Raw genomic sequence first — 15,548 nt, 5'->3', positions numbered from 1 at the left:
TTTCTGGAAGAGAATCTAGCTATATGGCTAGAGAGGTGGCTGATTGTCGAAAGCAAAGAGCAGGGCTAAATGGTCATTTTATTTGGACTGGTAAGATATGAATTGTGTACCCTAAAAATCTCTGCTGGTATTGTGTTTAAATAAATGATTTGGATATAGACACAAAAGGAATTCAATTGAAATTTGCTGATCGTTAAGAGTTCTGGAAAATTGTGCGGAAGAATGCACTAAAGCATGAGCAGCTTAGTGGAGCAGGATAATCAATGGAAAATGCAATTTTGTGAAATTTAAGTCAGTTAATTTTTGGCAGAAAATAAGTGAAAGGAAATGCACTTAAATAGTAAGACTTTGAATACTAGGGGAACAGAGAGATGCAAGTATGTAGTTATTTGAAGAGGCAATGCAGTTAGACAAGGACATTGGAATATGAGAATTGTGCTTTATTCAATATAAAAACAAGGAGGTAATTTTGAATTTGTGCAGAATATTGACTGGCTGTGTTTGGAGCACAGTTTCTCTGGATGTTCATTACAGGAAGGGAATAAGAGTCATGAAATGAACTGATCGAAGGAATAAGAAGTTATAGTTTTGGTGAAGTGTTATAAATATTCAGGCTTTGTTCAGATGGCCGGATTTTTTTTTCTGGGGGGGTGGGGGGGGGGTTCCCCATAGATGTGTAAAGTTTGGGGAAAGTAAGTTGTGAAATATTGTATTCAATATTGTGTGAACCTGTAACAACTTGCATTTGGGCAGCTTCTTTCCCAGAGACTCGAGGCACGTCACAACGAAATTTGACAGATACAACCATATGAACATAGAATTAGAAGCAGGAGTTGGCCATTTGGTCCGTCGAGCTTGTTCTGCCATTTGATAAGATCCTGGCTGATCTAATTGTGGCCACAACTCTACATTCCTTTTTGGCACTTGTACCTTTTGTCAATCAAGAATCTATCTAACTCAGCCTTAAAAATATTCGATGACTCGGCCTCTACGGCTCTCTGGGGAAGAGAATGCCACAGATGAACGACCCTCAGAGAGAAATGGTATTGAGCCACAGAAGGAGATGTTAGGGCAGATGACCAACATTTTGGTCAAATGGCTCATTTTTAGAAGAGAAGAGATTGGTAGAGAGGTTTGGGGAACAAATTCTAGTGATTACAGCCTCGGCAACTGAAGGCACGACCGCTAATGAAATGAAATGAAAATCGCTTATTGTCACGAGTAGGCTTCAATGAAGTTACTGTGAACAGTCCCTAGTCGCCACATTCCGGCGCCTGTTCGGGGAGGCTGGTATGGGAATTGAACCGTGCTGCTGGCCTGCCTTGGTCTGCTTTTAAAAGCCAGCGATTTAGCCCAGTGTGCTAAACGAGCCCCTAATGGCAGTGCAGTTCAAAATCTGAGATGCTCAAGAGGCCAGAATTAAACACTGGTGTAATACAGGGTTGGAGGGCGCTCCCTAGATAGGTGATAAAGATTTTGGATTGCCACTGGAAGAATGAAGAGGGAAAGTTAGAAGGATTTCTTAAACACACTTATTAGAAGTGGGATTGCTTTAACGTGGATATCTATTAAACCAGAGACTTAAGTTATTGGTTAAGGCAGTTATGTCTGGTGGTATGCCAGTTATTGATTGTACTGGGCTGTCAATTAATTTCGAGTTAAAGTGAAGCAAAAAGAATTTTGCAATCCTGAACTCCTAGCAGTGATCAATACTCACATGCAGCATAGATTTTATCATTGGAACTGCTCAACCTGAGATTGAGAGTTCCAATTATGCAATGGATTCAATAAATTTAGGGGCAGGATGGTGGCACAGTGGTTAGCACTCCTGCCTCACAGCACCAAGGACTTGGGTTCAATTCTGGCCTTGGGTCACTGCGTGGAATTTGTACCCCCCCCCCCCCATGTCAGCGTGGGTTTCCTCCAGGTGCTCTGGTTTCCTCCCGCAATCCAAAGATGTACGGGTCAGGTTGATTGGCCATGCTAAATTGCCCCTTAAAGTTCAGGGATATGACTAGAGTGTTAGGTTATGAGGTTACGGGGGTAGGGAAGGGAAGGTGGTTGGGTGAGTGGATATGACTAGAGTGCTCTTTCACGGGATCAATGCAGACTCGATGGGTCGAATGGCCTCCTTCTGCAAGTGGGGATTCTATGATTCTGTTAACATTTCTGTTGACACTTGGAAAGAAACAATTATGACAGTGTGACAGTCTGGCTTATACATAACCCCAGTTATCAATTCCCTTTTTAGTGGCCTATCAGGTCAGACAGTTGCACGAACATTCTCAGCGTGGTTAATCACCTCACTTCAAGGCAGCTACAGATAGGAAATGCATGTGTCTTTTCCAGGCCACCACATCCCAATAATGAAACAATTGAAGGAAAGGAAGGAAATTAATTGTTCCAGACACCATACAATGTGGGTGGCACGGTAGCACAGTGGTTAGCACTGTTGCTTCACAGCACCAGGGTCCCAGGTTCGATTCCCGGCTTGGGTCACTGTCAGTGCAGAGTCTGCATGTTCTCCCCATGTCTGTGAGTTTCCTTCGGGTGCTTCGGTTTACTCCCCCAAATCCAGAAGACGTGCTTGTTAGGTGAATTGGACATTCTGAATTCTCCCTCCGTGTACCCGAACAGGCGCCGTAGTGTGGCAACTAGGGGATGTTCACAGTAACTTTATTAGAGTGTTAATGTAAGCCTACTTGTGACAATAAAGATTATTATTATTATTATTAGAATGGCAATCCACCATGTTGATCGTTGCATGATTCATTTGGACTGATGCACTGAAATTATTGACTTTATGATTCATATTTGACACCGGTAACATTATCCAGGTTCAGCAAAGTAGCATGCTGACACTTAACAAATAGTTACCAATATTGACCACTCTTTCAGTTAATATTTGTTTGTTTTCACAATACAGGCAATATACGATCGTCTTTTCTGTTGGATTGTCAACCGGATCAATGACATTATTGAAGTTAAGAATTATGATGCCAAAATCCATGGGAAAAACACGGTTATTGGTGTCTTGGACATCTATGGCTTTGAAATATTTGACAACAACAGGTGTGCACTTAAAGGAGCGGTTTACGAGAAAGTCCTATGGCCTCAGCAAATCTGGGCAAGGGATGAGCAAAGTAGATATGTTTATTAAACCACCTGGCAATCCAGCTGCTCAGAATGCACATGTGTGGGTATCACAAGGGAGCAACATTGTGTTTGCTTTGTAATGCTCATTAATGCTCACTGTCTAACACAAGAAAAATTGGCTACCTGAGAGAAGCACCCATGAAACTGTATGTTATTGAAAACTAGCAACTTCAGGAAATCAGGTGAGGAAATAGAGAAGGTGGTAAAGAGAGAGGAATATGTACATTGAAATGAAGGTTCCTGGCAGTGCCACAACTACAACGCTTATAGGAAACTATAACTGAACAAATCCAAGTTATTTTGTTTTTAGAGAACTTGCATTTGAAGCCAGCTCAGGTAACATTCTCCCATCTCTGGTTAAAGTGAAACAATACATGGGACAATTCCACAATCCTGCGGCTCCAGTGGTGATCTGTGCTCTCAGGCAGCATGAATTGTGCAATCTGGGCCAAATTGTTGTAGCCTTAACTCCAACTAGCCGTCTGTGTCAGCACATGATTGTGTGAAAGTAAATATAAGGCAATAAACAAGCATTAACAGGAACAAATTGAAATTTCACTATAAGCATAGAGAGGTGTCCCATCTTCCCATGATCCTTGCAATAGATTCACTGCATCAAAATGATGTTGGATCAGGGTGTCTGTGCCAATATGTTAATTAATTAATGTGCAAATCACAATAGTTCGTTCACTATTGCATAGTGTTCACAATCACTATTTAAAATATTTGTGACCTAAGAAGTTGTTGTAACTTGCCAAATATTTATTAGTTTGTGCACTACACCCACGAGGCCCCGCTGTGGTATTCATCAGAACAAGATAGAGAAACGCAATAAACAAAAGAAATCAAGCCATGCCGAGTCAAGCAATAATCAAAGCACATCCACACAAAATCAGTGTGAAGTAAGTGCTGACATTACATGTTCCGTACCAATGACTTGATGAATTCAGGCAACACTTTGAGGACAATCCAGTACTGGAATTGCCTGAGCTGAACAATTGTTGGCAGCAGCTGAAGCCCTTTATCGACCTGTAAGGTCTGATAACCTCTCTTGGGCTTGGCAGTGTTAGTGGGCACTTTTCTGACCGAATGAGACAACCATCTGCAAGATAACTAGGGAAGTCGGATCTAGAGCAGTCAACGTGACACATTAATCAGTTGACAGGCCATTATACAAATTAAGTTTGTGGATATGTGGTCAGGCAACACAGTTGGTCCAACATTAACAAGTGGGACAGCATGAAACTCCCTGCCACACCCTCTCATCAAGATGTGATCCTGCTACTATCTGAGTTCTGGATTCTCTTTGTTCAATGTTTAAGCAAGGCAAGCAGCATAAAAGAGGGAACCCTCAGTTATCTTGCAATTCATGTTTCCCAGGGAAGGATACATAATAATAATAATTGCTTATTGTCACAAGTAGGCTTCAATGAAGTTACTGTGAAAAGCCCCATCTGGAGATGGTTCAGGATATTTTCAAAAGTTGCTTAGTTCAGAAGTAGACCAGTCTGCTCTTCCAGCTACAGCATTTCTCTTCAAAAGCAGAGATTGTTGTCATGGATGCTGGACAATCTTTGTCCATAGGTACAAAAGTTTCTACATCCATTTCCTCCAGTTCACTGTTACGATCCCCGAAGGAACCAATGCCTTGAAAACAAAGGGAGCCCCAAGCCATCCTAAAGAAAGGAACAGCGAACAAAATTTCAATTTTTTTTTTTTTGCTGTAGGCCTAACCCAAATTCATCTTAAAATTAAACATGCATTAACAGACAAATGCTATATTTTAACATACAAAACATGAGCAGAATTAGGCCACTCAGCCCCTCGAGCCTGCTCCGTCATTTGATAAGAACTTGGCTGATCTAATTATTGATGCGACCATCAATTCACACGAGACAAGAGTTAAAATAAACTGTGGCTTTAATCGACTAGAACAGTGCCTGCCTGCGATTGATCTAACACTGAGAGTCGCCTGCAGGTCGACTGCTCTTTATACCTCCCTTCAAGGGGAGGAGCCATGAGCGGAGCCCATACAGGCCCCAACATGTTACCTTATGGATAATACCATACAATGGCCCATAGGCGGAGCCCATAAGGGCAACAGCATAGCACAGATACAAATGGTGGATTATTAATGTAATACATTCACCACACTTATGTTTCAAGTTCTATATTCCTTTCTGCCCCCGGTAACCTTTGACTCCCTTGCCTAATAAGAGTCCATCCACTTCTGCCTTTAAAAACTTTAAGGACCCCGCCTCCAGTGGCCACTGAGGAAGAGTGTTCCAAACTCACACAACCCTCTGAGAGAAAATAATTCTTCTCACCTCTGTCCTAAAAGGGGGACCCCTAATTTTAACACAGTGCCCCCTAATTCTGGACTCACCCACACGAGGATACATTCTTTCAAAGTCCACCTTGTCAAGACCATTGAGGATTATCATAGAATTTACAGTGCAGAAGGAGGCCATTCGGCCCATTGAGTCTGCACCGGCTCTTGGAAAGAGCATCTACCCAAGGTCAACACCTCCACCCTATCCCCATAACCCAGTAACCCCACCCAACACTAAGGGCAATTTTGGACACTATGGGCAATTTAGCATGGCCAATCCACCTAACCTGCACGTCTTTGGAATGTGGGTGGAAACCAGAGCACCCGGAGGAAACCCACGCACACACTGGGAGGATGTGCAGACTCCGCACAGACAGTGACCCAAGCCGGAATCGAACCTGGGACCCTGGTGCTGTGAAGCAATTGTGTTATCCACAATGCTACCGTGCTGCCCATAATCTTGTATGCTTCAATCAAATTACCCCTCACTCTTCTGAACATCAGTTGAAACAAACCCAATCTGTCTAATCTTTCCTCATAAAACAACCTAGTCATTCCAGGTATCAATCTCGCAAACATCCTCTGAACTGCCTCCAATGCTTTTACATCTTCATTTACATTTCAGTAGAAAAGAGTAGTTGATAAAAAACGATAGGTGTCTCAGCTGCCTCTGCATCACTGCACAAATGTGGTACCACGTGGAGCCTCATAGTCTTCAAGCTATGCCTCTGGTACGTAGTATCATGGACTTGCCCCACTCAATGGATTTGGCCCTTGAGTCGCTTTATTCCATCCCTGCTCAGCAGATGTGGTTGACGTTGACAAAACACTCTTCTGCCAACCTCTCTCCCTCGGGTCATAACTGTCCTGGTGGTGTAGCTTTCCAGAATTTCAACTGACCAACCAGCAACATACTGGGTCACAGTCTGATCACCTGTGATGCAAGAACTCAGCTCTTTAGATTCCCTGAGCGATTACACTGCTTTTAGATTTCAGTACCACTTAGTTAGCTGGCATATTGCTTCACCAAAAGAGCTGCAGGGGTTCTGTTTACTTCTTGCTGCGAAACAGAAACCTGACCTTTTTGACTGCTTCTCCTGAGCGCACCAGGAGTTCTGTGGGTTTGTGTTCTTTGCAGCACAAGCTGAAATTAACTTCTGTTTGCTCTTTTTTGGTTAGCCAGCTCATATCCATACTTATGTCAAGTCATCAGATCACTTCCCAGAAATGCCCTCACTGTTGAGAAATCCAATTACACTTCCCTTTCCCAGAACTGTCCTAATTTATTTTCACTGTTACTGAAGTAAACACCTCACAAATAGAAGCCCTCTGGGAAGTGCAGTGTGTACCTCATCCTCAATTGCTTTGAAACCCGACGCAAAAATGTGCAGGGTAGGTGTTTTGGCCACACTAAATTGCCCCTTAATTGGAAAAAATGAATTGGGTACTCTAAATTAAAAAAAAAAAGAACAACTTCAAGTCAGCCGTTCAATATGATACTGCTTTGACATGAGAAATTTTGACTCCCAAGTTAGAGAATTGTAAGCCCTTGTACATAAGCTGCATTTGTTTTGAAATTCTAGCCGGGTTGTTTAGAGGACAACCAAATTCTTTACATCATGGCACTTCCAGTTTTATTGGATAAATATTTTGTGCCATTGTTTCATTCCTATCCAATAGGTTCCACATTATAGATACTCACAGCCTAAGCTATTAGGTAGGTGAATTTCAATGAGGGGTTTCCTAATTAGCGGAGGATCTATGACAACCCTGGCCAGTAGCACTTGCAATATTTCTTTTTGATTTCTTCTATTTTTCTGCCCAAGTTACAGCAGCTGACCATGAGAACCTACAAATTAATTCCTATTTCTCTTTGGCAAGGGGGTGTAGGAAAGGTTGGAGGATGTTTGATTCCTATAATGCAACGTCAAAGCAGGCAGATCGCCATATATATGTGGACATCCTATAATTATAATCCCAGTCCATGCTGATTGAATGGATTGCAAACTGGTGAGGTGATGGATTGAATGCAATTGCACTCAAAGAAATGTGGTTAATTTTTGTCTCATGCTTTCTGCTGCCACCTCTACTGGTTTCTGTTGGAATATGTTATAGTTATGAGGTTTATAATATTTTTATGTTTTGGGGCTGTGTCTTTAATTAAAGGGGTTAATGTAGCCTTCTGAAGTCAGCCTGACAGCAAGTCTGGGTGGTATGATTGTTAGAGATTAAAGTGGGCTTAGATTGTTTCACTGGGGAGAAGGTGTGAGATGTCTGCACTTGGAGACAATGGCAGTAGCCTGTGTGCTAACAGTGGGTCGACTATGACTCTCCAAATTCCCAGATAAGTGTTGAGAATGTCGAGTTTTTACCTGCATACAAGAACCAGGTGATTCATATTGGCATTTTTACCTGCATACAAGAACCAGGTGATTCATGTTGGCATGGAAATGGATTTTGAGAGGAGAAAAGTTTCTAAGACATCCCGCACCTTACAGAGAAGTTAGTCTGCCAGAGTCTGGGAGAGAGAGGGCTAGAGGCCAGAAATATCATTGTTCTGGGTTGGGGGGGGGGGGGGGGGGGGGGGTGCAGCTCAAACAACATTCATTTTCCCACTCCCCACCCATTCATAGACAGAAAGGTGTTTTGATTTGTTTCTTTTCTGATAAATGGTGTTGTATTTCCTGATCATGAGTTTTGTATGATCCATCTCCTGCTAATAACCCCACAGCAAGCTCGAGGTAGAATTAGCCCAAAAAGATTAGTTCATTGCACACATTCAAAAATTGCAAAAAGGAGGGTCTGCAACGTCTCCTCCGCACATGCACAGTAAAGAGTGGGATAGAGAAAAGCTGGTTTTACAGTACAGCGACCACAGGGAAAATAAATATTGGTTCATGTGAGGTCCAGAATCAAATTCCCATGGGGAATTTCTTCACTGAGGTTGGCGGGCCAAAAAATGGTGGTGTAAGATTTGCTTTTCCGATGGGAAGATGAAATAGGGCCGCAGAGATTAATCTGTTTTTGTCGGTGATGGTGCAGAACTTTCAGCAGAAGCAGGATAGATGGGACCAGTTGTGTAACCTGGCTATCTCCAGTAATGCTCATACTGTGAGGGAAGGTTCAGGGGCTAGATGTTACCAGGCTGAAAAAAGGAAAAAAAACAGAAGTAAATCCTCGGCAGCTAAGAATCATTTTGGACTTTTTCTTTATTCTTTCATGGGATGAGGTAATGCCTGCATTTGGCGTCCAACTCTAGTTTCCCTTGAACTGAAAGTTCAGAGGACAGTTAAGAGTTAATCCCATTGCTGTGGGTCTGCATTCACATGTTGGTCCGATCAGATTTCCTTCCCTAAAGGGCATTAGTGAACCAGATGGGTCTTTACGACAATTGATGGTAATTTCATGGTCACTATTACTGAGGCTAGCTTTTGGATTTGAACCTATGAATGAATGAAAAAAATTCAATTGTGGCAGTTTGGCCTTTCATTTCAACATCTAACGTCCAGGCTTTCACGTGAAAAATGGATGCATGGGCAATGATGAGCACTGTGTAGCTATATTGTAGCTTTAGTCTCTGTCTTCAGAACTAGACAAATTTAATTTGAGTGGGTACGGGTCAGTCACAACATAAGAATCTACATTATTTCCTCTCTTTTTTCTTAGTTTTTCCAATTAAGGAGCAATTGTAGCATGGCCAATCCACCTGCCCTGCACATCTTTGGGTTGTGGAGGTGAGACCCATGCAGACACTGGGAAAATGTGCAAGCTCCACACGGACAGTAACCCGGGACCGGGTTCAAACCCAGGCACTTGGTGCCATGAGACAGCAGTGCTAACCACTGTGCCCCCATGCCCCCCCCCCCCCTCCCATTATTTCCCCTCTTAATGTGTTCTAAATTACCATGACAAAACTTAATTGATGAAAGCAACAAAATAGCCAAGTCTGAACATTACTGATGGTAACTGTATTTTTGTACATTGCAGTTTGGAACAGTTTTGTATTAACTACTGCAATGAGAAACTGCAGCAGCTTTTCATACAACTTGTCCTGAAGCAGGAACAGGAAGAGTATCAACGTGAGGGCATCCCTTGGAGACATGTAAGGAACAGAACAGTTTTATTTCTGTGCGTGCATGTCTGATTGTAATGAGGTACTGGGGAAATGGGATGTTCTTGTTCATAACTTAATACTTATTCTGCCTTTATGAATCACTTATATATGCCAAGGTCCTACCAAGGGTATTGCACTGATGCGCTTCAGAAGGACACTGCCTGCTTCATCAGTGTAACTTTCATTTATGTACTTTTCCTATACCTGCATGAATCATGCTTGGGCAGCCCACAAATCCCTGGGGAGTAAATTAAGGCTGAGTTAATCAGGTTTGGGGTTTAGCAGTTCACAGCAAAGTGAATGCCATCACTTTTCAGTGCAAAGTGTGACCCTGCAGCTAAATTTGAACTTGCATCTCCGAGTTGACAGTTCAACATAGTCAGATTTCAGCAGCCAGTCTGTTCAAAGCAAGGTCCCAAAACAGTGGTGTGATTAATGATAAGATCACCGGCTTTAGTGATATTAATAATTATTATCCAGGACTCTCCTGCTTTTTCTGCAGCATACTTGAAGCATTCGCTTTCTGCAAGTACATTGAATTCTCGAACTCCTGTCCCTCCCTTGCCCTTAAACTCTGCATTGCAGCTGAGAAGATAATAATTCAGTAGTTGCTAAAACTTTTCTTTGAATAGAGTCCAGGCAGATAATTGCTTTGCCAAATAAATATGATCTCTTACTCCACCTTATTCCCACTTCAAATTTTTAAAATTTATATATATATGATGTGGTCATTCTGATCATTTTGATTGCTGCTTAAAGGTTGCATATGTAATTGACTAAATTCTGAATATTTAAATGGAGAATGACTTTCTCTTTATTTGGCCTCTCTGCAGATCGACTACTTTAACAATCAGATCATTGTGGATTTGGTGGAACAACAACACAAGGGTATCATTTCAATTCTTGATGACGCCTGTGTAAATGTGGGGAAGGTCACCGATAAGATGTTCCTAGATGCTCTGAACACCAAACTGCAAAAGCATGCACATTACTCCAGCCGGAAGGTAATTATTCGTCAATTATGTAACTGAGAAGGTTGATGGAGGTAGTGCATTTTGTCCGGGCTTTCAAAAGGCATTTATTAGCAAAATTGAAGTCTGTGGAGTTAATGGGCAGTGCTTTCAAAATTAGCTAAAGGGCAGAAGAATGTCAATGGTGGTGGTGAACAATTGTTTATTGGACAGTAGGGTGCATAAAGTAATGCCCACCCAGGGTCAGTATTAAGTAGGACCACTGCTCCGGTTGGTATATATTAGTGACGTGGACGTGGGTATGCAGGATATAATTTCAAAATTGAAAATGAGACCAAAGTTGGAAATGTATTTAACAGTGTGGAGGATAGCAGCGGATCTCAGAAGGACATAGACAGATGATAAAATGGACATATGCCAGATGAAATTTAATGCAGAGAAGTGTGAAAGTGGTGCATTTTGGAATGCAGAATGAGGACTAGCGACATAAACTCATACAATTTCAAAGAGGGTGCAGGAAGACCAAAACCTCATGCACATAATCTTTAAAAATGGCAGGAAAAATTGAAAAGGATGTTTTTAAAAAATGCATGATCCTTGGTTTTAAAAATACAGTACTTTTGGAAAGTAGGTTCAACTTTGATAAACCTCTGGGAGATTTACTAGAATGATACGAGAGATGAGGGACTTCAGCTACATAGAGAGGCTGGTGAAGCTGGCATGATTTTCCTTGAGCAGAGAAGTTTAAAGGATGATTTTACATTTTTTAAATATTTGAAGTGCTGTACTAATGGAAGTCATTGTTAGTGATTCAAACATTGGTGCTTGTCATAATTAGGTATGACTAGTTACATCTGCCCACTTTGTCTTGATTTAAGTATTGTGACATTCAACCTGTCCTGAATTATGCATTGGTACGGTTTGTTAATTGTATCAATTGAGGTTAAGAGAACACAGGTGGAGAGATGGTTACTTGAGTACATAGAAAGAGACACTTAACTGACACAGGAGTTGAGTTCAGTGGACTGAGGAGATAGTCACTTTGAATAAATCTTTTCCAAGTAAAGAATGGCTCTAGTTTCTTCCTTCAGGAACTGGCCATCAGGAATTTCTAACTATTTGTAACTGCCATGCTGTAAAGGTGGTCATAATGTTGATGCATCAAACATAATTAAGCTTGACTCAAAACCTCTTCAGAGCAAATGTGACTTAAAAGTGATCTTTCCAAAGTTGATGGTGGATGCAATAGCTCCAAAAAAGACTGAAATTTAATCAGCTTTGATAATATAAATAAGCCATTTTCTGATATATCTTCACCCAAGTCCTGAAGCCAAAATCATTTTGGCTATTATTTGCTATGGTTAACATCAAGAAGTTGTTTTAAATGCTATCCCTAGAGTTCTCTTCCACTTTACATTTGAAATGAAAAATGAAATGAAATGAAATGAAAATCGCTTATTGTCACGAGTAGGCTTCAATGAAGTTACTGTGAAAAGCCCCTAGTCGCCACATTCCGGCGCCTGTTCGGGCAGGCTGGTACGGGAATCGAACCGTGCTGCTGGCCTGCCTTGGTCTGCTTTAAAAGCCAGCGATTTAGCCCAGTGTGCTGAACCAGCCCCTAAGGCAAAAGTTAGAAAGTGAAGATTGAGAGCCATATTAAGGCCTAACTACAAGAGTGACCTGACAGTGGAACACCTTCTGATAATGAAGGATTCGCTAGTGCAATAATTCCAGCTGCATTCTTTAGTATAGTCAGTCTACACTGCACACTGGATGTGGTAATTTCTATTCCACATTTCTCCAGTATTCATGACAAAGAAAGGGCTTAATCCAAAAGGGAAATTGTATTTGACAAATTTATTATTTTGTTTTGGAGGTTGTAACCAGGAGGGTAGAAAATGGGGAGCCAGTATGCAATAACTTTAAATTTCAAAAAACATTTGGTGAGGTGCTATATCATAAAAAGGTACAAGACAAGGTAAGAGCTAATGGAGTTATGGGTTTATGGGTACTCTAAAAGTAGTTATTGGACAGGAAGCAGAGGGTAAAGATAAGCAGAGAATTCTCAAGTCTGCAACAAGTGGAGTGCCTTGTAATTCAGTGATAGGACCTCATATTGATAACATAGAACATACAGTGCAGAAGGAGGCCATTCGGCCCATCGAGTCTGCACCCACCCACTGAAGCCCTCACTTCCACCCTATCCCCGTAACCCAATAACCCCTCCTACCCTTTTTTGGACACTAAGGGTAATTTTAGCATGGCCAATCCACCTAACCTGCATGTCTTTGGACTGTGGGAGGAAACCGGAACACCCGGAGGAAACCCACGCAGACATGGGGAGAACGTGCAGACTCCGCACAGACAGTGACCCAGCGGGGAATCAAACCTGGGACCCTGGCGCTGTGAAGCCACAGTGCTATCCACTTGTGCTACCGTGCTGAAAGAGAGATAAAGAATAATGTATCCAATTTTGCAGGCATTACAAAGTTAAATGGAAATGTAAACTGTGAGGAAGACACGAAGAGGTTGAAAAGAGATACAGACCAGTAAAGTGAGTGAGCAGCAAGGTGGCAGATGAGAAAAATGTAGGAAATCTAAGGTTATTCCCTTTGTCATAAGAATGGAAAAGCAGAATAATTTTTAAATCGTGTGAAACTTGTAAACGTTGATGTTCAGTGAGACTTGGGTATATTTGTATAAGGAACATAAAAAGTTACCATGCGGGTACAGAAAGCTATTAGGTTGATGGGTAGCATGTTGGAGGGGGTTTGAGTACAAATATGAGGAATACTTGCCACAGCATTGGTTTTGGTGAGACCACACTTGGAGTTGTGTGTGCAGCTTTGGTCTCCATAGTTAAGAAAGGATATATTACATGTGAGGTGGTACAGCAAAGCTTCACTAGATGGGTTCCTAGGATGAGAGCGTTGACCTAGATTGAAAGGCTGAGTAACTTGGACCTATAGAATCACACAATTGTTACTGTGCAGAAGGAGGCCATTTGGCCCATCGTATCTGCACCAGCTCTCCAAGCAAGGCTTAGTGTGTTCCCCTGGCTTTACCCCGTACCCTTGCATATTTTCGATTTGAGTAATCATCTAATGGCCTCTTGAATGCCTTGATTGAACCTGCCTCCACCACACTTCCAAGCAATACATTCCAAACACAAACCACTTGCTGTGTAAAAAATGTTTTTCTCGCATCGTGTTTGCTTCTTTTGCAAATCACTTTAAATCTGTGCACTCCCATTATTGATCTTTTTACAAGTGGGAATAGTTTATTCCTATCTACCCTGTCCTGCTGTTTCATGATTTTGAATTTCTCTATCAAATCTCTTCTTAGTCTTCTTCTCTCCAAAGAGACCAGTCCCAACATCTCCAATCTATCCTCATAACTGAAGATTGTCATCCCTGGAACCATTCTTCTAAACATCTTCTGCACTTTCTTCAGTGTGTTCACATCCTTCCTTTAGTGTGGCGCCCAGACCTGTGCACAGTACTCCAGCTGAACTGTTGACACAGGACCTATGTCTTAGTGTATGCTGAGGCCCCACTTAACAGCTTTTTTTTTGGTAAATTTAGAGTATCCAATTTTTTCTTTTCCAATTAAGTGAAATGCACTTTCCCTGATACTGAAAATAATCACTTTCCAAAACAAGGATGATCTTGGAGTTGGATGACCAGACTTTCCAATTGGGTCAGTAGGAACACCTTTCCCTCGGCCGGCTAAATCTCCACGGATCTGCTCCCCCCATTTGCTCCATGAACCCTCTCAGTTCCTTTGCCATCGCTGGCAACCTGCCCGTTCTTGAGCCTGACCGGTCCAGGCTCGGGTCCAGGACTGTATTAAAGTCCCCGCCCATGATCAACTTGCGCGAGTCCAAGTTGGGAATCCTCCCTAGCATCCTCCTAATAAAATCCACATTGTCCCAATTAGGGGCATACACACTGACCAGGACTACTCTCACCCCTTCGAGATTACCCCTCACCATAACGAACCTACGACCCCCATCCACGACTGTGCCGGCCGCCTCAAATTGTACCCTTTTATTAATCAGGATCGCAACCCCCCTCGTCTTAGAATCAAGCCCCGAATGGAAGACCTGACTGACCCAGCCCTTCCTTAACCTAACCTGATCTGCCACCTTCAGGTATGTCTGTCTTCAGAACCCGCAGATGCACAATCACACACACCCTCTTCACTGGCCCGTTTAACCCTCTAACATTCCAGGTGATCCCCCCCCCCCCCCCTTTGCCGATCAGCCATCCCCTTTCCTTGGCCAGCCCCCCAGCCATGTGTCGCGCATCATCCGGCCCGCCTCCTGACCAGCTCCACCCATGACCTCCTCTCTGTTATCATGCCCAGTTTCCTTCCCCGCAGAACCCCCCACCCCCCTTAGCAACACCATCCTATCACCTGCACTAATCAAACTATATGGACACCTCCCAACTCGGCTCCCGTTGCCGAGCTGCACTCAGCTAGCCTGGGGCTCCCAGCTTCGGCACCATCACATCTCCCACCCATTGTTCCCAGTCACCCCTCCCCGAGCCCTCCACACCACTTCCCCAGATCAGTCCTACCTAAGCAAACACTCTATACAAGTCATAAACAACCCGCACAATAGCACCATTCAAGTTAAACAAGAAAAAAAAGAGATAAGAAATAACAGGCACTCTTCAGTCCTGCCCAGACAGACACAGAAAAATATTGCACAAAATTCCCCTGAAGCATCCATTTTAACCCAACCCTTTTAACTGTTTTCTTTATTAATGTCCCCCAGCCAATCTCCAACTAATCAAAGAGCCCAAACAAGAAACATTCAGGTAAACCATGCAAAAAGCACGCAAAAAAAGAAGATACATCCCTACTACCCTCCAACTCCCCAACAAGGTCGAAGAAAGAAACGAACAAAAACTGACCCAAACATGCAGGCACTTTTCAAAACGGGAGAGACACCACATATACTTAAAAG

General features: G+C 42.5%; 1 protein-coding gene across 2 annotated transcripts in view; it reads left to right on the top strand.

The window, feature by feature from the left end:
• Positions 1-15,548, top strand: part of LOC140398380 (unconventional myosin-Id-like) — a 913,794-nt gene that overhangs the window by 209,018 nt on the left and 689,228 nt on the right. For both annotated transcript variants that reach the window (XM_072487000.1, XM_072487001.1), the window contains exons 9-11: positions 2,927-3,072; positions 9,476-9,590; positions 10,436-10,606. In XM_072487000.1, the coding sequence (XP_072343101.1) occupies positions 2,927-3,072; positions 9,476-9,590; positions 10,436-10,606 (432 nt within the window). The remainder of the gene's footprint in view (positions 1-2,926; positions 3,073-9,475; positions 9,591-10,435; positions 10,607-15,548) is intronic.

Source organism: Scyliorhinus torazame, chromosome 21 (assembly GCF_047496885.1).
Source record: "Scyliorhinus torazame isolate Kashiwa2021f chromosome 21, sScyTor2.1, whole genome shotgun sequence".
Lineage (NCBI taxonomy): Eukaryota > Metazoa > Chordata > Chondrichthyes > Carcharhiniformes > Scyliorhinidae > Scyliorhinus > Scyliorhinus torazame.
The sequence above is the reverse complement of the archived record's forward strand: the minus strand, read 5'-3'. Positions and strand labels throughout refer to the sequence as shown.